The sequence below is a fragment of the Cicer arietinum genome, chromosome 4, assembly GCF_000331145.2.
Source record: "Cicer arietinum cultivar CDC Frontier isolate Library 1 chromosome 4, Cicar.CDCFrontier_v2.0, whole genome shotgun sequence".
Classification (NCBI taxonomy): domain Eukaryota; kingdom Viridiplantae; phylum Streptophyta; class Magnoliopsida; order Fabales; family Fabaceae; genus Cicer; species Cicer arietinum.
The window spans coordinates 13,292,762-13,320,328 of NC_021163.2; the positions used below are offsets into that span (position 1 = coordinate 13,292,762).

The following is a 27,567-nucleotide window of genomic DNA, read 5'->3' on the forward strand; positions in this document are numbered from 1 at the left end:
TTTCAATATTAATTTTCAACATTTTGTGTTTTTGGTTAATATGTGTTAGAGCAAAGTTGGATAGGAGTTTTTTTTTTTTTTTAACTGATTATCTTAATTAACCGCTTTGCCCTATTGTAAGTGAGTTGATAGAAGGAGGTATTTTGGTGAACATGTGCTGACATGTGTTTACTATTGAAAGTGTATATCACTTAAATTAAATTAAATGTAGTGTCACTTAAAATTTATCTAACATTAATAATAATTCACAAATCTTAAATTACGTTAAATATATTAATTTGATTCAATTTTCAAGATTCAAGTGTTTTTAATGGATTTTATCAACAAAAAAGAAAGTGTTTTTAATGGATAAAGACACCTATATAATATAACCTTCAGTGTTTTACACTTAATTCTCTCTCCGTAGCTTGGAATGTAGAATGGGAACAAACAAATGCCTAATTGGGTCGATTTCGACAACGTGATGTTTGGATCCCTTTTCTTCCTCTTGATGTTACTCCCAATTCCAAATACAGCTACCATTCTTTTAAGACAACAATTGTGTAACACCGTCTCACATGATATGATAACATTATTGGCTGTCATAAATACGAATGAGACGTAATTTTGAAAATTTTGTTTTATTTAATATTATTATTATTATTATTTATAATACATTATATATTTAATTAAAAATATTTATAGTTAAATGTTTAATCTTTGAAAAAGGCAATTTAATAAATTTAATTTATATTTTATGTGTAGATTAGAAAATTAATTATACTTAATTATATTTATCAATGTCCATAAAACTTTTTTTTTTATAATAGTGATCAGAGAAAATGTACTACTATAATCATATATATGTGCTGAAATATTTCACTTGAACCTACATGTATAAATATAGTGGAAAAACCTAGCTAATTGATATTGATATTTTTTGGTTTTTCATTTTGTAATTAAGACCGGAAGGAGTAATTAACATTCACTTCCTTTGCAACAATATACAATGCCCACCAAGTACCAACCACAGCTAGCGTGCAATTTAATTTGTCTTTGAAACCTTGAAAATCATGCTATATGGTCCCATATACCCATCTCATAAAAGTAATGAATCATATTGTTTTTTCGTTTCTTAGTACCTCTGCAAGGTGTGGCACCACCATATCCCTTACTAAAAGATTCCGAAAAGTTGCCACAAAATAAAATTCTATTTCATTGATTTAGGAGGGATCGTGCTAAAAGTTTATGAAAGGGAAAGATGAAAGAAGATGCTAACATTTTCAGTCATGCATTATAAATTTAGTCTATATTATAAGATAATTTATATGGTACATTTGACATGTACTGTATATTTGATTTTTAAATTTATTGTTAAATAAATTTTTCTTATTTTTTTTATTCTATCATTTAAAAAATTATAATAACTAAACATCATCTATTAAAAGTATTAAAGAAATATATATTTTTTATTTGTATTATTTTATAATAGTGATTATTGAATATTTATTATGATAAAAGATAAGAAAATAATATAATGTTTATAAACAATAAAATTGTGTTTTTTTTATGAAATGATTTTTTCTAAATACAAAAATTGACTAATAGTTATTTGATTCATAAAAATGATAATTAATTTATTGGTTTAGATAATAAATATATAAAAATACTTCAATTTATAAATATACAGTAAAATCTCTCATATTATAAAGTTATTTTCTGGTCCAATGCAAATATCAACCGAACCGGTTGAGTTTTTTTGTTAAACGATTATAGAAAAACTTCAACTTTATGAAATGAAAAATGAATGATAAACTAAATAACACTAATTCATGCATCTTGAAATCACCTTTAAATTTTTTTAAATTACTCTGAATATTATATTTAAACACTTAGAAATATTTACGCAGAATTTATCAAAAGAAAAAAATTGTTCATAAATTATAATTATTAAAAAGTAAATTAATAATTGTATTTAACATAAATATATTTATACAAATATTTAAGTTTTCAAAGATATATCGCTAAATGACATTTAAGGGGAAAAAAACAGGGATCAGATCCGTTTGTTTTTGCATTAATGGGATCATAGAAGCTCCCATAGGAAAAGATTTGATATATTGCTAAATGACAAATATTTAACATTTAAATAAATACCTTTGACATGACTTTATAAATTTAGAAGTATAGATATTTTAAATATTTAAATTTTATTATATTTATAAATATGTGAATTTTTTATATTATATTTTCATTTTATACTATTAATTCGAATATTGTGAATTTATTCACAGATTTATTATTTATATTTTTAGTAGATTTAAATTTATATTGTATGGATGTATTTTACCATTTATATAGAATATAATTTTTTTAATATATTTATATATATTTGTGAAGAAATTAATTAACAAGGAAAAGGGGTAAGAGTGAGGATGGGTAGTTTTAGGAGTATAGTTTTTAAGGTTTTACGGGATGATAAAATATATAGTTTTGAAGTGTTCCGTGGGTCCCTAGTGGTTTGATATACATAATTAATTTTTTCGGCTATTCTTAGTGGGCTGATAAATATGTATCAATTGTAGATATGATCGACAGAAACGAGTTAATATGAAGTGTAGTACGCATTGGAGGAGAGCTCTTTTTTCTTGGAATGAGAGATTGGTTGTAGAATTTTATTTTTTGGTTGGGAATGTGTTTTTGCAACTTAATATGGTTAATAGTTGGACGTGAAATAATAGTAACAATTGCAGTTATATGTTAAAGGAAACATACAAAGTTTTGAAGTATGATAAGGGAGACTCTACTTAGTCGTTATTCGGTTTCATTTGGAACAAAGTAGTTTCATTGAAGATGTCTTTGTTTGTACTGAGATTGTAATAATAGAAGATTACCAACTAAAAACAATTTAGTGCTATTACTAAATCTAGATCTTAGTGGGTGCATATATAGGTAGGGATGACAATTAGACTTATGTCTACCTGTAAAAAAATTTACAATAGGTATAGTAAAAATTCGCATAATTGATATGAGTATGGGGACGGATAATTATCCGCAAAATTAAGCGGGTATGGGTACGGACGGGTACTATAGTACCCACCTCGCATCGCACCCGCACTTATATAAATATATTATTTATTTATTTATTTATTATATTAGTGTTTAGTTTAATTAATTTTTTTTTATGTTTTAACATTTATTAATATCATTGGACCACTACAATATTTATAATTGAAAGATAAACGTTTGCAAATTTTTTAAGAATTTGATTATGATGAATATGTAAATAATTGTGACTTTATAATTAAAAGTTATGTCGAATTAATCGTGACTTTATAATTATACTTGCAACTTTCTATCGATTATTTTTACAAATCTCGAATAATATTGTCGTATGACTTGCAACTTCATAAAGTATTATTATGGATATTTGAATGTGTATTGCAATGAGTGTTCATTTGAAATTATTGAGTTATAAAATATTTTGGTTTATAATACTTTATGATTGGATTTAAAATATTTGAATAATTTTTAAATTTAATCACAACAATATCATTTATTTATCGATCTATTTTAATTAAAATGTAGGTAATTGGTATGAGTATCGACACTTAGTACCTAGAGAGTAAAAGTACATTAAAATTGATACCTGAGAGGGTATAAACACGGAGTATTTTTTTAAATCGCGGATATAAATACAGCTACTATAATACCCTATCCAAACCCTACCCATTGTTATCTTTGTATATAGATGATTGTGGATTGAAGGTGACTAGTAATCTATTTTTTGAATGAACTCGTGTTAGGTGTGTTTGGGGAGATATTTTGGATTGATCCAATTTACATAGTGTTCTTATAAATGAATTTTTCGACCACGTAGAACAGTTTTGCGGATTTGAGTTTGAATGAAATTTTGTTCATGTGAAGATTTACTCGTCATATAAATTGTTTGGACTATTTAGAAAGCTCGTAAGAGGTTTTATGCCCACTACTCACATATGCCTCTCCCAAATCACAAATATTAGTTTTTTCTCGCTAAAAGTTTAGAGAGGTGATTTAGAACTATTTTTTATTTACATTCATTCTACTCAAATTTTTTTTTTTCTTTTATCTAAATAACTGACTTTTACAAAAATTTAATTTTTCTTTTGTATTATTTTGTGATTTTGTTGTATCACCGCTACTTTTTTTGGTTTTATCGTCTTAATGTGGTGATTTTTAGTTTTTTAATCTTTGTGCGATATTCGTTTTAGTTTAGATTTACATAATAATTTTGATTCATTACAAATTTCAATCAATAACTTTAGTGTCAATGTTACATATTTAAAAATATAAGTATTTTGAAAACTTGAATTTTATCATAATTGTAAGTGTATTGTCATTTTGTATTATTATCATTTAATGCTATTAACTTGGATACTGTGATTTTTTTCACAAATTCATTTTTGTTTGTTTAAGCAAAGTATAAATTTGCATTGTCGATTTATTCTACAATTTGAATTAATGAATATTATTTTTATATAAAAATAAATAAATAGTACCATCATTATATAAGTGAGAGTACTAAGTTTCTTTCTTGTTGGCTAAAATGAAAGTGTAAGAGATTTTCGTTATATGATTTAAGATTTATATGTTTCAATGCTGTCTTTGTTGTAAGTAACTTTAGTGTACTTTTTGTTGTTGCTATTTGAGGAACACCTTATACTTCAATTAATCATTCATCAAACGAAAATTCTGTTTGCATTTTTTTAAAATAAAAACAGAAGTAAAAAGGTACAGATTCGGCCCAAAGAAAAGTGGACACGGTGCTTTCATTTCTTTCGCTTACCACCTCACGTGCAACAACATAAAATGTTCATTTATTTTCTCTCTTTTTTTTTTCTTTTCGAATTCTATCTTTTGTTTTGGAGGTATGGTTTATTATATATGTTTGTAAAATTATTACGAAACTGAATGTTTAGATTCACTTATATATTCTTCTAACAAACACATTGATTAGTGTATGAACTACTACTTTTTTTTTTTATTTTTTTATAATCGTACAAATAAAGTTTTTACATATTTCTTCAATAATATAAATAAGAAATATCAATATAATTCTCATAATCAATTAATTGCTAGAATATATTCTTGAAAATACTGTCCACTTGGGTACACAATGTTTTCTCGCTTTTGGGCCTTGTTTATATGTTGGGCATTGAGCGTAGAAGTTAGTTAATTAATTTAAGAGAAACGTATTGTGCACCCCCTGTTTTTACCTCTCATCCCCCCAATTTCTGATATTGACTATCTTACCCTTTTTGACTTTCCAAATATTTCAGAATATTCGAAAGTTTGAAACTTTTGAAATTATTCAAAGTGAGTTTTTTTTTCCTATATTTCGAAACTTTAGTTAAATTCAAAACATTCGAAACCTAAATAAACAGAATTAAATACAAATTTTGAAACTTTCGATGAATCTGAAAGTTTCGAAATGAAATTTTCCAGAAACCTTTGAAAGTTTGAAAGAATGTGAAACATTCGAAGTTATAACTTTCGGAACTTTTGATGAATTTGAAAGTTCCGAAACACAAATTTCAGAAAATTTCGAAAGTTTCGATGAATCTGAAACTTTCGAAATACATATTATTCGAAAGTTTCAAACAATCGAATTATGACAGTTTCGAAAGTTTCAAAAACTTCGAAACTTTCGAATTTTTCAATTATTTTAATTATGAATTAAATTTATTACTAAATTTATTACTAATTTTTCAAATTAGGAATAGCAATTTATTACTAATTTTTCAAATTAGGAATATAAATTTATTACTAATTAAATTTATTACTAATTTTTTAAAATTCGAAACTTTCATTGAATTTCAAACTTTCAAAAGTTGAATTTTCGAAAGTTTCAATTTGTTCGAAAGTTTTGCATTTCGAAACTTTCATATTGTTCAAAATTTTCGAAACTTTCTGCATTTCGAAAGTTTCGTATTCAACAAAAGTTTCATTATTTCTGGGAAAAATGAACTTCGAAAGTTTCATCATGATAGAAACTTTCGAATTTCTGGTAAAATCCTGTTTCGAATATTTGGAAGTTTCGAATTTTTACTTACTTTTGTATTTCGAATGTTTTAATATTTCGAAGATTTGGTAGGGTCAGATTCGAATAATTAAAAGTTTCGAATGAAGTGGGTGAAAAAAGAAAAGTAAATTTTTTTTGGGGTTTTCATATATGAAACTAAGGGCAACATGGTATTTTCCATATGAATGGGGGGTGGGAGGTCAAAGTGGGGGGTGCAGGATACAAATCTCTTAATTTAATTTGCAGTCATTAATGTTAAGTATGTAACTCTTAAACTTGACTCATCTAAACAAGTTATTGTGAGTAGAGGTGTTCATGTATATAGAAAAGTCTGTAGATCCGATCAATCAAATTAATTTGATTCATATTTCAACATAACTCATTTAAGTTTGAGTTTAACTTATTTAAACTCAATAATGTTTTATTCAAATAATGATTTTGATATTTTAAACACGCAAACACACAAATTTAACTCACTGACGTGTTATATATTTTTTTATTTTTATTTTTTACTATTGATGTATAGTTAAACTTTAGTTGTTAAATTATATTTGAGAATTTATTCAAAATTTCATTGATTTGTTGTTTGTTGATTTCTTTTAAATATTGAATAATATATTGTAATATAATGGTTGACAATGTAAAAACTTAAAATTCATATAAGAATAACCGACGGTTCAATCAATAAAAATTAATGTTGACAAAACTTTATTAAACAAAATAAGTGTAACAATAGTAACAATAAAGGATATATTTATAACAAATAATAAATTATATTGTTTTTACTACTAATAATAATAACAAAAAAGATATCTAGTCATTTGAAATTATACTTATATTTAGGTATACAATTTTTCTAAGTAGGGCTTATAATTAGGGACATATTAATAGTAATTAGTTTAATTTAGTTTAACATGTATAATTTGCTTTTACTAAATATCGAAAATAATTAGACTTTTTAGGTTAATATAGACAAATTGATTTCTTTTAGGATTTCATTAAGAAGTTTTACTTGGTGGAATTATATTCCTTTTTTTTATTGTCTGATTTTTTTTTTTTTGAGTTACCTTTTTGTTTGTTTTTCATAATGCTTATTGCTTATTGCTTTTATGAGTCAGGTTTGTACTCTCTTTTTCTTTTTTGCAATGGTTTTAGTTTTACTAATTTTTTTTTGATAAATCTTTTTTGAAAAATTCTTTAATAAGACATTATTTATTATTTATTGTTTTATCTAATTGTATCTTTGACTTTTAATATAGTACCTAATTATATTTTATTTTTTTAATAATATTTTCTGAGGGCTAAAAAATTAAGGAATTTTTATTTTCAATATAGAAATAGACTAAAACTAAAGAATTAGAAAGTAGAAACGCAATCCTTTTTTTTTGCTGGGATAGAAACACAATCCAATAATGGGATTAATTTGTTTGGGCTTCTGTTTCGAAAGAGAAATTGTTTGGGCTTGAATTAATATACTTGTGGTTTTTGAAAAGCAAAAACATACTTGAGTTAGCTTCTTTAAAAAAAAATATATGAGTTATATTAAAAAGTAAAAATAAAAAGAAGTTGTGTTTGAGTTTTTTTTTACAAAAAGTAGTTTAAGTTTTTATTTTAGAGAAAGTTATTTGATATTCTTTTTTAACTCTAATAATCTACCCGAGTAAAGTCTGAAGATGAATCATTAAATTAGGATTCAAAATACGAAGTTATATTTGAGTTAGATGATAATAACTAGTTTGATTTTTCTTTTCTATAAAATATTATTTACATTTAAATATAGTTAAAAATAAAAAATAAAAATAAAAAAAATTTAGAAAAAATATGACTCCTATACTATACGATGATGAACTAGAACCATTGTACTTTCTTAAACATTTGATACAATAACCACATCATAATTGTGATGGATTGCGTACAAATTTTACAAGTGCATCGCCTATTAATTTCTATATAATTTTTTGGTCAACAAAAGAAAATGAGATTAGGATTTACTACTATATAAACACAAAAAAAAAAAACAGAATTTGCAATCTTGAAATGAAACAGAGTATCTTCTTCTCATTACTCTCCTTTTCCTTATTCAAGGGGATACGAGCGTTTCTCTAGTTCTCTTTCTGGTTCTTCTTAATTGTAGCACCGACTTTTCTTCTTTGCGATTCTTATCCATACGATCTCAACTTCTTCATTCACTCATCTTTCACAGGGTATTACTTCCCCACTTTTCATGCATTGCCTAATTTTTATTTTTTGCGTTTAAAAACTGAATTATTATTTTTTTCATACTTTCTTTTCTTCGTAACTGTTTGACGTGATTCTCATCTCTTTTTGATATATTTGCATCGTAGGGTTAGGGTCGTATGTGTGTTTCTCGTTGCATGCAGCTTCTTATTCCTTTTCATTTACGTTTTTGTTTAGTTTTTTTTTTTTTTTGGAAATTTCTCTCTTTAAAAACCTAATTTTTACGTGTCGTAGGTATTGATCATGTTATTGTATGATTAGGTTTGTTTGCTGATAGATTTGGTTGTAATTTTTTGCTCAACTATTTTTTTATATTAAATTTAGGATGCTCAGTGTAATATGTAGAATGGGAGGAGAGAATTTTAGATATAAACCATTTAGAATTAAATTTTTGTTGGGTCTATTTTTATAAGCGAGATTTTAAAAATCGATCTGTTAACCATGGCATCCAAGTTTCTTATGCCTTTGCAAATTGCAATTGAGGCTGCATCATTTGACTGCAATTTTTTATAGCATAAAGGATTGACACAACCGTTAGGGCGATTTAAAATGTTGCTTTTTGGTACATATACTTTGTTTTTGTTTAATAATGATTGTGATGCTGAAGGTTAAAATTGTGCTTTTGTTATTTTATTAGTGTACCACTTGTTGAAAATTGTTTTGGAATTTGAGGTTGTCGAACTCGGGTATTTGAGATGCAATCGGAAGCTGGGGGTCTTACGACCCCTAAGATGGGATTGGAAGGAGCTTTGAATTCAAAGATGAAGGGTACTGGAAATCTAAGCAGCAAAGATATGATTTTTAGAGCTGATAAGATTGATCTGAAGAGCTTGGATACTGAGCTAGAAAGGCACTTGAGCAGGGTTTTTTCTAGAAGCGTTGAGGCAAAGAGGCCTAAAGAGGAGTGGGAGATTGATTTGGCCAAATTGGATTTACGATATGTTGTTGCTAATGGGGCTTATGGCACTGTCTACAGGGGAACTTATGACGACCAAGATGTTGCAGGTATTTGTACTTTATGTTTTGCATTTTTATTCTGGTTGGTTGTCTTTGTGTTTAAAATATGCTACTATTCAATGTATTTATATACTAGAAGGTATTTATTCTCTCAAGGTGTGTTCTTTCAGCCTTGGATCTTGGTTTAAATTGTGGTTATGTTACAATAATTGATATTGCAGATAACGACAGAGAAGTACGGTTATGTTACAATCATTGATATTGCAGATAACGACAGATAAGTACGGTCAATGCGACCATAATTGCAGTTGCAAAGGCCGTTATTTAACGCTACAATACAAGTTCTATTGTGGTTGCGGCAAATAGGCCTCAAATCTTTATATTGTTGTCGTAATTCTGGTTGTGGCCCGCAATATAAAGCTGCAATACAAGTTTTATTGGCTTATTTAATCACACAAAGTCTTTGTCTTGAACTTTTTTGTTTGTAGAAATTCTCACTGAATTGCAATGTTGAATTTTCTAGTGAAAGTGTTGGACTGGGGTGAGGATGGAGTTGCCACTGCTGCTGAAACTGCTGCTTTACGAGCATCATTTCGGCAGGAGGTTACTGTGTGGCAAAAACTTGATCATTCAAATGTCACAAAAGTATAAACTTAATATCCTTCACACTCTCATGTATATAAATTCATGATTACTACCTGGCAAATTCTTTATGCTTATTTTTCTTCTCCTTTCCTTTATGAGGTGGAACAATAGGATATTTTTTTAAAATTGTAGTTTTGTAATTGTTCATATCAACAGTTTGTTGGAGCTTCAATGGGCACTTCAAATCTTAAAATTCCTTCAGATGCTGGTGGTCAAGATTCACTTCCTTCCAAGGCATGTTGCGTTATTGTTGAGTTTGTTCATGGTGGGACATTGAAACAGTTCTTGTTGAAAAATAGGCGAAAGAAACTTACATACAAGGTTGTGATTCAGTTGGCTTTGGACCTCGCTAGAGGGTGAGTCCCACTGTACTTCCTTTATAATTGTTGATATATAATTTTATTTTTCTTCTTAAACACAATATATATTTTTCCATTGCAGTCTTAGTTATCTACACTCGAAGAAAATTGTTCACCGCGATGTAAAAACTGATAATATGCTTTTAGATGATAATCAAAATTTGAAAATAGCTGATTTTGGAGTTGCTCGGGTTGAAGCTCAAAATCCAAGTGAAATGACCGGTGAAACTGGAACAGTTGGATATATGGCACCAGAGGTATTAATCCTGCTTTGAAATTTGCTCTAGATATTTTGTGGTTTAATGTGATGGCTGATTATGGAAGTGTTATTTTTTATGATTACCAATCGCATCACTAAGAAAACCAAACTCCATTTTAATAATTTGCTTTAATCTTTGGCATATTAAACTTTGTGTAGGTTATAAATGGCAAACCTTACAACAGAAGTTGTGATGTCTACAGCTTTGGCATTTGCTTGTGGGAAATTTATTGCTGTGACATGCCTTACCAAAATCTAAGCTTTGCTGATGCGTCAGCTGCAGTTGCTCATCGGGTCAGTTCATACAATAAACCACAAACTCTTTCTCTCTACCTTCATATTCTTTACCCGTGAGCATTTTGAAATTTTTATTGTCTCAATGCGGCATGATGTAGTCATTTGTTCATTCCCATTCCTATATATCACATAGTAAACTCTCAAGTGTCATTATATGATCATAAATATTGTAACTATTTTGAACAACATTCACTCTTATTAAGTATCATAATTCATAAGAGTGCTCCCTGTATTGCCGTCATTTTCTTTTCGTTCATAAACATTTTCTCTTGAAATACTATATTCTATTATTATATACATCATTTTACATTTCATGTCTATAATCAGCATTCATTACTTTCTTGTGCAGAATCTACGACCAGAGATTCCTAGATGTTGTCCAAGTGCCTTAGCAAATATAATGAAAAGATGTTGGGATAAACATCCCGAAAAGCGTCCAGAAATGCAAGAGGTGGTGGGAATGTTAGAAGCACTTGATACAAGCAAAGGAGGTGGCATGATACCTGAAGATCAGACTCCATTTTGTTTTTGTTTTATAGCTGCTCGGGGTCCATAACTATTCATATTCAAATCTTGATTAGTTTTATTATGTACATTAGTAGATCATTTTCTTCTATGGAAATCTAGGATATATGTTGCAGCTTTAAATTGTCATTTATTGGCTTGTCAATTTACTGCTTAGCTTTATTTTTTCTTTTCTAATAAATGAGGCGATGACTTTGAACAGAGGAACATACTAGTAGTTTTTTTCCCATATAAGCATGGAACTCATTTATCATAGATATTCAACTGGGATTGAGTTGCTGGTGTCGTGAGTCATTGACTCCTGCACTCGGTTGTTAAACTTAGGGTGTTGATATTCAAACCGATTCAAAATGAACATAGCAATCCAAAATAACCAAATGTAATTGGATCTTTTTCTTCTTGTCAAATTTGTGAATTGATCTTAAATGTTGGTTTAATTTTATCTTATTCTTTGACTATGGGATGACAATGTTACGATGTAACAATATTTTTATGCTGATTTTTTTTTATGGAATGTTTGTATGCTGATTTTGAATATAGGTTGTTAAGAAAATTTGTTACTTCTATAAAAAAAAAAGAAGCAAATTTGCAACTGTGAGGCAAAATATGAGTAACATTTTCCTCCTTCTTTTATGGCAATTACATTTGCCGTACTCATTTTCCCCCTTCTTTTATGGCATTGGATTTGCCTTTTGCTTAACTGATTTTGTGGCACGTGAAACATGTTGATCAATCCTAAACCAACTTTTTTGTAGGCAATTGTTGTTAGGGCGTGTTCCAATCTAAAGCAATTCAATTGTAAGTTAATCCAAAAAAATATAAACTATACTTAAAGCGAAAAGTTATTGGATGTTTTTATTTATTTATTTATTTTTATCAATTTTTGTAAAAATTCTTGCATTTATATATCAATTTTTTTTTTTAAAAATCGAGGCAAACAGTATATCATAATTTGAATATTTTTTTTATTAAGGGTTTGTTATTTCTGATTTATTTATTTTTTAAGCGTAATTAACAACTTTTACATTTTCATTTTAAAAAATCCGCTTTTTACATTTTCATTAAAAAAAATCCGCTTTTACTCTTTTAAAAATAATAAAATCGACAGGTGATTTTGATAGTTTTATTTTAATTATTTTTACAAACAAACATAAAAAATAGTTTTTTAGTTTTACGTATTGCATTTATATCTCTTATTAATATTAATCTACAGTATTTTTTTTTTTTTTGATGTCATCCATAATAAATAAATTGATTCTACAGTGAAATTATTGTTGTATTAATTTTTTTAATAAATTATTATTATATTAATTTGAATTTTCTGAACATGAACCTATTTTATTTAATAGGTAATAATTTTATTTATTACATATTTGTAAAAAGCAAGTGACGCATAAAATAAAGAAAAACAAGATGCATATGGTAGTTTTGGACAAAGGATAGAATGTTTTTGAAACATACAAATGGTAGAGTTCAAATTTAAAAATCTTATGGCGTTTTTTTATTAAATAAGAAAAAAAAAATTATCGATGCAATCAAGGAAAATAGTAAAGGAAAAAAAAAACAAAAGAATACAAATATAAGAAGACAAAAATTGAAATAGACATCTTGATTTGAAGATAATAATGTCATTAATGAAAAGAAATACAAATATATAATTTAATATATAAAACCAAATTACAATAATAGGCATTTATTAAAATAGTTTTTTTTTTTTTTTAAGTTGATGATGCCTTTTTACTACAAATAAAAAAAATATAGATTACTAATTTACATCTTAATGAAAAGATGTTGTTATTACATTTTAAAGTTGAAAATATTTATTATTATTACAAGATATTGTTCATAAATTTATTATTGATTGGTTTTTACTTTTTTAACATTACTCATTATTAATTTACTTTAATCAATTTCTTTTACTATTTCATGTGTTTTAAATATAATTAATAATTGATATTCAAAAATACTAATTTTTAGTACATTATATAGTATGTATTATATATATATATATATATATATATATATATATATATAATATATATATATATATATATGATATCTTTCGGTTATAGCCACAAATATAATATTAAAAAAATTATAAATAATCATTTTTTTTTATAATGTGTGACGTGTTATCATTATAATTTATAAATTTATTAAAATTACAAACATATTATTAAATTTTGTTTATTAGTAATTTTATTGATCAATTAAAAAAATTGAAAACTAAATTAAAAAACTAAAGAAATCTTCAAAGACTAAAATAATTAATAAAAAATACATTTAGATTTATTTTTGTAAGTTTAATATATTTAGTTAAAGACTTTGTAACAACACATCACACATTTATAAAATATCAAAACATAGTAGATGTACAAATTATAACATTCATTTGTTTTTGTTTTTGATTTTTTATGTTTATTATATTATTTACTTTTTAGTAAATGAATAGTAAAAATATAAATATTTTGGAAACTAAATGAAGTTGATTGTCCACACAGGCTAACGTAAATGAACAAGATTAATCATTTTTGTCGTGTTGCAAGAAACTCATTCGTTCTATTTCTTTTTTTTTTTTTTCTTGCAACAAAAAAAAAACAGGATAAATTTGATTGCGTTATTTTTTTTTTCTGTAAATTTCGTCTTTTATTTTTAAAATTTTTTATATTTAATTTTGTTCTCAATTTAAATTTTGATTTAGTGATAAAAAATTATTTTAATGATATATATATATATATATATATATATATATCTATATAATGATGTGAAATTTAAATTAAATAAAACTATTTAAATAATTTAAATTAATAAATATTTTTTTAGAATATTTACATTTTTTGTTTTAAAAATTTCGAAAAAGTATATATAAAAATCACCAGAAACTCTTTACTTTTCTTTTTTAAAATTAAATAATTCTTTTTTTTCCCCAAAATTTTTAAACCAAAAAACAAACATTATTTAGAAAAAATTGAATTATTTTTAAAAGATATTTAAAAAGTTGATACTTTTTATTTTTTAAAGTAAAACAATAATTTTAAAAAAATATTATTTTTTAAAAATTATTAAAGTGATATCGTTTCATTTTAAATTATATGTCACCATAACTTTCCACTTCATCATGTATACATCATTAAAATAACTAGAACTTACCAAATTAAAATTCAAATTGAGAAGGGATCCACCGTCAACAATTTAAAAAAATAAAAAATCATAATTATGAAAAACGAAATAAAATCACCGAAATTACATATTTGACAAAATAATAGAAACAAAACTGCCATTTAACTTACTAAAACTTAATATTATGAAATAGTAAAAATAAAAGCATATATTAAAATATTATACACTTATTCAAAAAACAACAAATAACAAAATACTACAACTCATATAATAATACATTACAATTATTTTTTTTAATATATCTAATCCAATTAGTTTTAACATTTGAAGATTCAAAAGTCACTACTAGAAATTTTGTCTATAGTGATTGACTACTAGAAATTTTGTCTATAGTGATTGATTTAGAGACTGAATATTTTTAGTCACACTTGCGACCGAAATAGATACCATAATTTTGAACTTTAAATCCATGTCATATACTAGAGATCAAATTCATGAAGACGGGAATGGTGATAATGATGATGAGATTGGTGATCACGATGTTAGTGATTTTGATGATGAGATTGGTTATAGCGATGTTTGTGATCATGATGATGAAGAGTTAAATGAATAGTGATAAGTTAATCTGAATAACCAATATGTTGCAATTTGTTATGACAAGATATATTATGTTTAATCTAAAATTTTATTTGTATTATTTTGAGTACTTAAGAATATTATTTAAATATATTATGTTCTTTAGTTATATACATTCATATGATTAATACTTTTAAATTATTTTGGTGTATGAATTTTTTAGATATTGAAAACAAATTAAAAAAATAGTTTTATTGTTCTTTTGGACATTAAAGTAATGTATTTTATAAATAAATAAAAAACGATAATATTTAGAGACGAAATTGATGAACAAATATTTAATAAAAATAACAATTTATGTCACAAATTTTGTCTCTAAATCGGCCGCTAATGACATAGAAAATGAATTCAAAGTGATTGATAAATCAGTCTCAAACTTTAGTCACTAATTCAGTCTAAAAAGTCAGTTACAAAATTCGGTCACAAAATTCGATCGCTAATTTAGTCGCAACAGCTAACAACTAGCAGTTTACCTACTGACTTAAATTGGTCACTAAATCGGTTGCTATTTGATTTAGTGACCGAAAAATTGGTCTCTAAAAATATTTTTTCTAGTAGTGAATTTTTTAAAAAATTAAATTTTTTTTACTCTATTTTGTTTTTTTTAATTAATCTTCATTTAAAAAAACACTTTAACAGTTTAGACATAAACATTCCTTTAATTGAACAGAGAGCATTCTATTCAATTTGTTAATGGGTCATTTTAGCCTAGACCTGTGAAAAGATTAGTTCATCATAAACCCATTAGTTTGAATCATTTATCAAGAAATATATACGGATTTTATGATAATCCATCCACGTATAAGTACAAACTCATTTTTCTCTCTTGCTTAATATCGATTAATACTAGAAGAGGATTGCTATTTTAGTGGCATAAATTAGAAAATGAAAAGTAACCACTCATTTCGTTTATTTTCATAAGTGTTATGTGTCGTATTATGTATTATTTATTATTTCCCATATAGAATAAGAGTTTGCTCCCTAATTTCATCACTGAATGAAGTTTAATTTGCAATTACACTGCTTGGTTCATTTCTACTAGTTTTTCTATCAAAATTTCATTCACGTAACTTTGGGAAGTTGACCCAAATTAGGATGACAATGTTATTATATACTTAATTATTAGTTATTAGCCGAATCCAGTCTATTAGGCCCAATTCAATTTATATTCCTTATATTTGGTAATTATGTTCAAGACCCATGTGTATATATACTTCCGTTTCCTTCAATAAAAGAACGTAAGCAATTTTGCCTACCAATTTATCATCTTTGTAATATGGTATCAACTTAAAAATCCATTTTCTTCTTTCTTTCTTCGTTATATTCTTCAATGGAAGAACATTCTCCTACTATTAGTGCAATAGCACTAAAACTGTTAAGTCTTTTGATTTAATTCATTTGGATATATGGAGTCCTTTATCTCTTGCCTATGTTCGTGGATATTTTTACTTTCTTACCATTGTTGATGATTTTTCTAAACATACTTGAATTTTTCTCATGAAACATAAAGGAGAAACTAGACAACTTGTTCAAAATTTTGTTGCTCTTGTCTCAACACAATTTGATTGCAAAATAAAAGTGATTCATTAAGATAATGAGTCTGAATTTATGATGCCACAATTTTATAATAGCTTTGGAATTTTGCATCAAACTTCTTGTGTCGAAACGCTGCAACAAAATTATGTTGTTGAACGAAAACATAGACATATTTTAAATGTTGCTAGGTCTTTTTTGTTTCATTCTAATTTACCCAAGTATCTTTGGTCCTATGCTATTAGTCATGTTGTGTATCTTATTAACAGGTTACCCACACATATCTTGGGTAATACATTTCCTTTTGAGATCCTTCAAGTTAAGCTTCATGTTTTAATTGATCTTAAAGTCTTTGATAGTCTCTGTTTTGCTTCAAAATTGACTAACCATTGTGGTAAGCTTGATCCAAGGGAATCTAAGTGTGTGTTTCTTGGATATAAAAATAGCACAAAAGGTTACATTGTTCTTGACATTAATTCTAGAAAAATTATCATCTCTAGGAATGTCATTTTTCATGAAAGTATTTTTCCTTATTCTAATATTTTTTCAAAATCAGTTTCCATTGATACATCTTGTGATAACATTAATTTTGACTATAACTTTCTTTTTCCTTCACAACATTTACCTTATGTTCATTCCAATATTCCAAATGTTATTCCTTGTACCAATAACAATAATGCAGGTTCAGTTGGCACTTTGTCTGCCACGCCAAATTACGATAATCATCATCTCTCTTCCAGTTCTGTTCGTCAAGCCCCATTTGATATTGTTGGACATCGCAAATCTCAACGACACTGTAAACCACCTGCCCGTTTCCTTGATTATGATTGTACAACAGTTAAGGCTCCTACGTCGTCACAAAATTTAGGTATTTTGTATCGTCATCGGTTCTTTTATATCAAAACCTGTCTCTTCATCATAAATATTTAATTATGGCCATCTCTTCGAATGATGAGCCCACATCTTATACTCAAGCTTCCAAAATTCATTGTTGGATTGAAGCAATGGTTGTCGAATTGACTGCCCTCCAAGACAATAATGCTTGGATCGCCACTTCTCTACCTCTTGGAAAAACTCTCGTTGGATGTAAATGGATGTTTAAAACTAAGTACAGATCTGATGGTTCAATTGAACGCCACAAGGCACGTCTCATAGCAAAAGGGTATTCACAAATTGAAGTGGTTGATTTTTTTGACACCTTCAGTCCAGTGCCGAAGTTAACTACAGTTCGGCTTGTCTTAGCTATTACTGCTTCTCAAGATTGACATCTTCAACAATTGGACGTCAACAACGCCTTTCTTCATGGCGACTTTGATGAATAAGTCTACATGAAACCTCCACCAGGTCTTAAATTCAATGCTCCCAATCAAGTTTATCGTCTCACTAAATCTATCTATGGCCTCAAGCAAGCTAGCCGCCAATGGTTTTCTAAGCTCTCAACATTCCTTGTCACCCACGGGTTCTCACAATCCCAAAGTGATCATTCTCTTTTCACCAAGCAATCTGCCAAGTCCTTCACTATCATACTCATATATGTGGATGATCTTATTCTTACTGGTAATGATCTTGCTGAAATCTCTACAATCAAACACAATCTTGACATCTCCTTTAAAATTAAGGACCTGGGTGTCCTTAAATATTTTCTTGGCCTTGAAATTGCAAGAACCAAATCTGGTCTTTCCATTTCCCAACATAAATACACCCTTGATTTTCTCACTGATGTTGATCTCCTGGCTGCCAAACATGTTTCAACACCCATGAGCAGATCTTCCATCGTCCAATCTGATAAACCAGTTTGTGATATTACAGCTTATCGTCGTCTCATCAGCCGTCTAATTTACCTCACCACTACTCGTCCATATATCACCTATGTTGTCCAACAACTTAGTCATCACATGTCTTCTCCTTTAACTTCACATCATCATGTAGTTATACGAGTTCTATGATACTTGAAGAATCCTGGGCAATGACTATTTTTCACTACAAAATCTTCTCTTCAACTCAAAGCTTTCAGTGACTCTGACTGGGCCTCCTGCCCCTTAACTCTGAAGCCGAGTACAGAGCACTTGTTGCCACTGTTTGTGAGCAGCAGTGGTTAGCTTATCTCCTTCATGATCTCAAGGTTTCCCTCAAAACCCCTGCACTATTATTTTGTGACAACAAATATGCTTGTCACATTGCTGCAAACTCTACCTTCCATGAACGAACAAAGCATATTGATATTGATTGTCACGTCGTCCGTGATAAATTACAAAGCAAGTTATTTCATCTCCTTCCTATTTCCTCATCTGATCAGATTGTCGACATATTCACAAAGCTTCTTGATCCTCAACCATTCATGTATTTATTGTTCAAACTAGGAGTTATTGACATACACTCTCCAGTTTATTTGGGGGGGGAGGGTGGTATTACATACTTAATTATTAGTTATTAGCCTAATCCAATCTATTAGGCCCAATTCAATTTATATTCCTTATATTTTGTAATTCTGTTTCAAAATTCATGTGTATATATATATCTCTGGTTCCTTCAATAAAAGAATGTAAGCAATTTTGCCTACCCAATTATCATATTTGTAACAAATGTCTCTCAATCATGCATCTTAATTTCTTTGCTTTCATTTTTCTACATAAATAAGTAACTCTTAGCTTTTCAGACAAAATAAACTTCCAGATCTGAACGAATTTTTAGACGTAGCGGCATTAGTTTTGTCGCTCGAGAATCACTATAATGGTGCTTGGAGGTGATGTGTTATGTAGAGGAGGTTGATGACAGTGGGAGTGAAGGAGTTGGAGGTGTTTTTGGGTTGAGCTTGAGTGCTCATATCTAATATTGTGAAGGATGCCACTATTTGAGATTTTGACTGAATGTTCTAATGATAAGTTTGCCGGCTTATTTTTGTTTTTGTGAGATATATATTGATATTGATATTGATATCGATGATCTTCAATATAAAAATTTAAAATTATATAAATATTGAATTTTTTATTAAGTGAGTTAATTCTTTAATATAAGATATATAAAAAATAATCAATTTTAAAAAATTAAGGTTTAATTATGTTTAACTTAAGAGATCTTTCACTCAAGTAAGCAATAAATTTGTCTCTTTTCTATGAATGATATTGGTGAGTTGATATTTTTGTTTTTCTTTAGTATATTTTTTAGTTTGTTTAAAATTTAGATAATATTTTTATATATAAAATTTAATACGTTTGATTTATTTAATTTAAGTTAGAAGTAATTTTTATTTAAAATTATTTTAAAATGATAATATTTTTTTTAGTTAATAGTTTAGTCTAAAAAATCAGTCCATTAAATATATAATAAAAAAATTAATACTCCTAACACTTAAAGCTATGTGCGACATCGACCGCATCTTTTGACACGCTCAGGCTCTGTATGAAGGAAAGTTACATTTGATTACATGTAGAGACTATATAGTATAATGTGAGGATATGATGAATCCGATGGCTAAATTGTTCATGTTGATCTATTAAGGACCAATCTTTTCACTATTCCATTTTATGTTCGTGGAATGTTCAGAATAGCATATCATCCACATCTTTTGAAATAAACGGAGGCCTCCATTTCTAATTTTTTGAGTGTATAGAGTTGAAATCCATTCTTTCAATTTCTTTCCTCTTTATTTTTTCTTCATTTAAAGAGATATAGATATAAAAAATAGATTTCACCACTAATTAAATAGATCTTACCAAGTTACCATCATTTAATTTTTAAATTTTTGTTTTAACTTCTTTGTGCCTAACTCTAACTCATGTACATGAGAATATCATATTCTCTTCATCTTTTACTCTTTCTAATTCTTTTATTACTAAAAATTTTGGTATATAAAAGTATATGTTTTAAAAATTGTAACATTTATATTGTATAATTAAACTTTTAATCACTCAAAATGTCAATAATTGAACTTTTCATTTCCTTTAAAAAATAGAGAGATTCTTAGGGTTTTTTTTTTCAATACCCTCATTTTTTTTAAAAAAACACTACAATACCCCATTAGAAAATTAAACACCAAAATGCCTCCTTTTTTTTTTCACTTAAAAGTCGCCATTTGGAATGGTGACTTCCTTAAGGAAGCTCAAGTTCCAAATGGCGACTTCCTACTTGAATTTAAAAAAAAAATCAGTTTTTTTTTTAATTTTTAATAGATAACATAAATATTATATATATAATTAATTAATATAAAAATAAATAAATAGAAATTTTAAATTGAAAAATGTTTTTAGTAAACCCAAGTTTTAAATGGGTAATTTTCAAAAGTTTTTTTTTTTTAAAATTTAATTTATTTTTTATTGAAATAACAAAAGTAATATATATATATATATATATATATAATCAATATAATTTATAAAAATAGATAAATAAAAATTTTAAATTATGATAAAATTTTAGGAAATTTAAGTTCGAAATGTCGATTTCTCAAAGATTTTTTTTTATAAATTATTTCAGTTTTTATAGATTTATAGAGATTTATCTATTTTTATGAATTATATATATATATATATTACTTTTGTTATTTCAATAAAAATTGAAATAATTTTTTTTAAAAAAAAACCTTTGATAAATGCCCATTTGGAACTTGGGTTTACTAAAATTTTTTCTTAATTTAAAATTTTTATTTATTTATTTTTTATGTATTTTTATGAATTATATATATAATTCCATTAAAAATTAAATAAAAAAACTGAAATTTTTTTATTTTTTATTTTTAAATTCAAGTTGGAAGTCGCCATTTGAAACTTGGGTTTCCTTAAGAAAGTCGTCATTCCAAATGACGACTTGTAAGTGAAAAAAAGAAAGAAACATTTTGGTGTTTAATTTTCAAATGGAGATATTGTAGTATTTTTTTTTTTTTTTTTCAAAATGAGGGTATTGAAAAAAAAAATCCAGATTCTTACTAAGTCTATAATAATACAAAGAAAAGTGTTATTTGGATACACTTTTTTGTAGATCGGATATTAACGTAGTATAAAATACAAGTAGAATAATGTGGGCATAAACCAAAAAGAGAGAAAAGTTAATAAAAAAATGGAAACCGTATCTCAGCAATATAATAATATGATGTCTAACACCTACATTTGTGTCAAAATAACATTAATTTTATATTTTTCTGAATATTTTTATAAAAGATATTTAAATTAAATTATAATCACAAAAGTTTAAATATCTGATTTATAATATTGACTTGATAAATCAATTTTTATTGATTAAATTTTAATATAATTGTCTTTTATAGAAGAAAAAAAAAGATAGAGGTTAGTAGAAAATATATGTCACGATTTGTAAAAGTGATCCTAATCGTGGCACGGGGCAATCACTACTAAACAAAATCTGTCATTCTCCATCTCGTCTGGTTTATATACATTTGTAATATACCCGACAAATTATATATCGTCCTTTAGTTTGAGCATAATGGAAGTAATGTGGAGTATTTTAGTGGAGTGGTTCAACCAATTTGATGGAGAAAATGTTGAAAAGCATAACAAGTGTGGCTGCATGGATGTCTTTATCTAAAAGACCTCATATAGAAATTGGTCCAACGAGATATGCACGTACAGTTGCTTGCTTTCCTAGATGTCTCTTATAGACTTCACTTGGATGTTTCTGCGACCAGATACATGCTTATGCGAATTCTATTGCTTTTCTTTTTTCCCTCTTATCCCATTTACTTGTATATCCTCTTAGATCATTATCACACTTTTTTTTTTATTGATAAGGATACTCTTAATGTTGAAGTATAGTCACAATATAAAATTGAATAATATTTTTTATACTACTAACTTCGTATTCAATATTTCTCTCTATTATATTTTTTTTTCATCTCTCAATATTTAATTTTTCAAAAAAATTGAGATTTCTCCAAATAAATTAAATGTCTATTAATTACTACCATACTCTTAATTATTTGAATTCTACCGATTTAGTCAATGATCGTAAAAAAAAAAAACTACTTCATTTTTATATATAATTTTATTTTAGAAAAAATGATTGAACTTTTAACTTTTTTATATATTTCAAATCACTTTGTAACTTTCTAAAAGAACTCCTAGTAAATACTAGACTTGAATTCCGCTAAACATTTTTTCACGTTAAATATGTGTCTTCTTAATTTTTTCTTGGATATTGTTTCTTCTATATACTAAATCAATCTAAAATAACCAATGTTCATAGACAGAGGGAGTAGCAGTAATTGGTTCTGGTTGTCCATTACAATGACAAGTGTTAAAATTCGTTCAGGAAAAGCCATTAGATTAGATTATGTAAAAAGAGTGATACGCTATGTAGTGCAGATACAATAGACTCCACATTATGTGGCGGGTTCAAAAACAAGGGAACATATATGAACTTTACACTTAATGGCAAAATAACAGGGAACGTATACATATATATATATATATATATATATATATATATATATATATATATATAATATTGGTTTCCACGTGATATAACGTATGTTTAAATTCGTTTGTGGCGGTGATTAAATTTAAAGATAAAAATTTTAATTATAATTTTATTCAATAGTGTTTAAATTTTATATTATGTTCGAAGTTTTATGGGTGAGATTGGAGTTTAGAATATCTTTTATATTATAATTTTTTTATCTTTAAAAGAAAACAAATATATTTAAATTCATTGTTTTGATGTTTTTTTTTAAAAAATAAAAATTTTTAAATTTTTTTTATAATAAATATTTACAACTTATATATAAAATAATTTTTTTACGAAACTTAATTAAAAGACACGACATAACAATGATTGCAACATATAGTAAGTAACGCCTATATTAATAAAATAGTTATTCCTTTGAGTTTTTTATTTATTTATTTATTTACATTGTCTTGAAGATTATTTTAGCTATTTATATATATTAGTCACGTTTAATTATTCCCTTATGTCTTGCATATTCATTTAAACATCAAATTACACTCATTGAGTCTTCATAAAAAAGTTACTAATAATTTTGATTGATAATTATTATATATAGAAAATCAAATTAATTTTATAGTCTAATAGTGACAGATATAGTTGTAATATCATTGGAAAATTAACCAACAACTTTATTTTATCTCAATTTAATTTTTTTGAGATTTAAAGGCGATGATTATTAAATATTGCAGCGTGCATTCGAAATGTGGTTATATCTTAGACGTGCATAGCAAATCAAACGATAAACTTAATTAATTAATTTTCATAAATATGGTATATTGAATGCCAAATTTTTGAATCACTCTCACTTGATTTGACGTATAGACACATGAAATTCTCGAAATATCATGACGTTAGCGCGTCAATGCGACACATACTTTCTTCATTTCAAATTATAAAAATATAATTAATTTATATAAATTAATTAATTAATCATGTATGGAATAAAGTATGACAATAATAAAATTAATTTTAAAGTCAGATATTTTTAAACGAGGTTTCATTTATATTGACATTTATCTAGCAAATTAATCATTTACTATGATACAAATTTCTTATAACTGAAACATTTATTTTCAAATGCAACAAATAAAAATAACATATTTTATCTTCTTTTCAAATAGACTCGTAATTTGAATTAGATAATTTCTATTTCGAAAAAAAAAAAATTGAATACTTTCTAACAACAATGTTGTTAATGTGCATTTAAAGATATAAATGAAATGGATATTTTTGGCTATGCAACTAAATGCACTAAAAAATAATAATTAAACATTTCATAATAAACAAAAACAAATGACAAATAATAAACATATTCCTTTTTATATATAATTTATTTTTCAAAAAGTATGCATTTGGAGAAAAAATATTATTACAATTTTAATTTATTTGGAGAAATCTCAATTTATTTTTCAAAAAGTATGAAATATGTATGTTTTTGTTTAATTGTCAAAAAAGTATTTGTATATATAATGACAAATAAAAAACATATTTCTTTTTATAAATTTATTTTTCTTAAATTTTTTTTGTTAGTAAACTTTTTTCTTTTTTAAATACATTCTCTCTTCTTGTCGAATTATTTTTTATTTTCTTTAATCAATTTTTTTATTCTTATATTTGATTCATATATCTAATTTTACACGTTCATATAGCTAATTTTACATGATCATCATATATCTAACTTTTCTTTAATCAATTTTCTTATTATTATATTCATTTTATATATCTAATTTTACACTGGGATCTTCAATGTTCAGAGTAGGTATATAAAAGTTTTTTTTTTAATTCTTTATATTTTGGCTCATAAAAATTTAGAACGAGGGTAAGGTAATTTGGTAACTCAATCTAAGGTATGAAAAATCTTAGAACTCTGTTAAACTTCAGAAGATCTGATAAGATATTTTATATTGATTTATAATGTTATTATTTTTATCAACTTAATAAATCATTCATTTTTTTTTTCATTTCTTAAATTAATTTTTTTATACCTACAAGCAGTGTTGGTAATCACATTTCGATTATGCGATAATTTTAAACTTCACATTCATTTTTTTGTTTAATTTATAAATTAATATGTAATGCTATTATAAAAATTTAATCAATTTCTATTACACTGTCATCTTTTCAAATTAAACTAGAGCTTTAAATTATGAAAATTAAAAAATGGATAATACACAATACCAATAGACACCAATGATCAATATTATTGTGGTAATCTCTTTTACAATAGATTAATTTCTTTTTAAATTTTACAAATTGTGAAACTTATGTAAAAATAATTTATGATGGGTACTTAACATACACTTTTCTACTAAGGTCAAAAACACATATTGCTCTCATTAAGTAATTTTTGATTCAATGTCTTTCCTTTATGTATCAACTTAATAATGAACATATCAAATTTGTGGACATCCATGATAATATTAAAAGACATAATATAAAATATCACCCCCAAAATTTAAACTACGTTGAGTATGTCATGCCTACTCAATACTTATCTCCATCAATCAAAAAACATATCAACATATATTTTCTGCATTATCTTTATTTTATTTTTGATTCAATGTATTTCCTTTATGTATCAACTTAATAATGAATATATCAAATTTGTGGATATCCATGGTAATATTGAAAGACACAATATAAAATATCACACCCAAAATTCAAAGTACATTGAGTATATCATGTCTCCTCAATACTTATCTCCACCAATCAAAAAATATATCAAAATATATTTTCTGCATTATCTTTACTTTATTTTATTTTAGCTTTACATACTTTAATTGTTAATATAATTTCTACATATTCATGTATTTTATTTTATTCATACGTTGCCTTAATTTTTTAATACATTACACTTTGTAATTCAATACATATATTTTCTAATTTTTTAACATTAATGATCAATAATATATTTATTTAAATTTTGAATATATACATATATATATATATATTTATATATATATATATATATATATATATATATATATATATATATATATAATGTACGTTATCTGTAATTCCCAATGTTTATGCCACAAACTTTGCAACCAAATAAAATGTTTATTTATTATGCCAATCTTCATTATTATGATAATTAACTGTTAAAAGTTATAAAAATAGAAATATAATAAATTAGTTTTTCAATTAAAAATTGATTATTTGTAAAAAAAAAATAATGATAATTAACAATTGATTTAAATTAATGTGTTACCAAAACAAGCATCTAAAATATAAATGCTTTAAAATATGATCGTAATTAATTCACACAATTATGAGGTCCTGATTCGAACTCAAGACATACATTCAACCTAACAATATTGATATATGTCAAGTTGAGTTATGACTTAAACAAATTATTGAAGACTATTCTATGATATTTTAATTTAAACCTTTTTAGTGTAAAAAGTGTAAATGCAACCTAAAAGAATAATGTCAAGTGTTATGAACAAATTAAATTTAAACGAAAAGCAAAAAAAAAAAAAAAAATACTTTAAATTTATAATCTAGATCAAACTATAAACAAATGTCTTGTATCAAAGAAAATAATTCATATGACATCATTATTTGTAATATATCATTAATTATGTTTTTATTATTTGAAAACATTTCAACAACCAAAAAATCTTTTACCTTAATTTTATTGTCAGTAGCATATTCTATTGAATTATTATAATATGCATTTTAAAATTCAAACACAAGATAAAAAAAAAAATCAAACACAACACTAATATTTTATAAATTACTATATTGATATTGATTGCTTGTTCAAAATTTGAATTATAAAATTAAGTATGAATATGTTGTTTTCTTTGCATTTACTATTATAAAAGACAATCTCTGCAATATTCAAATTATCATTCAATCACCTGCAATTAATATAGTGCGACACTTATCATTGATATTTATTAAAGTGACATATTTCAACTAAGATATATAACAAGTAACATACTCCAAACATATTATTAATATAATACATGGTAACTTTTGTACCAAGAAAAAAATATAATCATAAAATTAAACACAATACTATAATAGAAACGAGTATTCTATCATGCACCCTCACACCTAAATCTACCACCCCTCAATTAAAGTGAAAAATATAATTTTGCTCTTTTATAAAACCCTCAATTTTTTGATCACCCATTTTTTCACATTCTCTTTCGAAACTTTAAAAAATTCATCACAACTTTCGAATATTTACAAATTCTTGAAAGAAAAAAAAAGTAAGTGTATTCAAATTTTTCATACCTTCAAAATAATTTTTTTTCAAATGTTTGAGAGTTTCGAAATAGAAATTTTTCCAGATTTAGAAACTTTCAAAACTTTCTAAATTTTCGAAATAACAGTTCGAAAATTTGAAACTTCAAAAAATATTCGAAATTTTCTCTATTTCGAAAGTTTCATATTGCTCGAAAATTTTGAAAATCTAAAAAATTTTTATTTCGAAACTTTTGAGTTGTTCAAACTTTAAAAAAACATTATTTCGAATGTATGAAAAATTC

The 27,567-nt window shown here is 25.7% G+C and overlaps 1 protein-coding gene across 3 annotated transcripts; it reads left to right on the forward strand.

Moving 5' to 3' along the window:
- Nucleotides 1-8,057: 8,057 nt before the first annotated feature.
- On the forward strand, nucleotides 8,058-11,749 carry LOC101508222 (serine/threonine-protein kinase 54-like). 3 transcript variants are annotated; one of them, XM_004496639.4, is made up of 7 exons: nucleotides 8,058-8,247; nucleotides 8,919-9,286; nucleotides 9,762-9,883; nucleotides 10,040-10,239; nucleotides 10,325-10,499; nucleotides 10,661-10,795; nucleotides 11,148-11,749. In XM_004496639.4, exons 2-7 carry the CDS (start codon nucleotides 8,977-8,979, stop codon nucleotides 11,352-11,354), a joined length of 1,149 nt encoding a protein of 382 aa, XP_004496696.1. In that variant the 5' UTR covers nucleotides 8,058-8,247; nucleotides 8,919-8,976; the 3' UTR covers nucleotides 11,355-11,749. The 3 variants fall into 3 exon arrangements, with proteins under 3 accessions (XP_004496696.1, XP_004496697.1, XP_004496695.1); XM_004496640.4 differs by having other exon boundaries at nucleotides 8,954-9,286; XM_004496638.4 differs by lacking the exon at nucleotides 8,058-8,247 and having other exon boundaries at nucleotides 8,284-9,286.
- The last annotated feature ends 15,818 nt before the right edge of the window (nucleotides 11,750-27,567 follow it).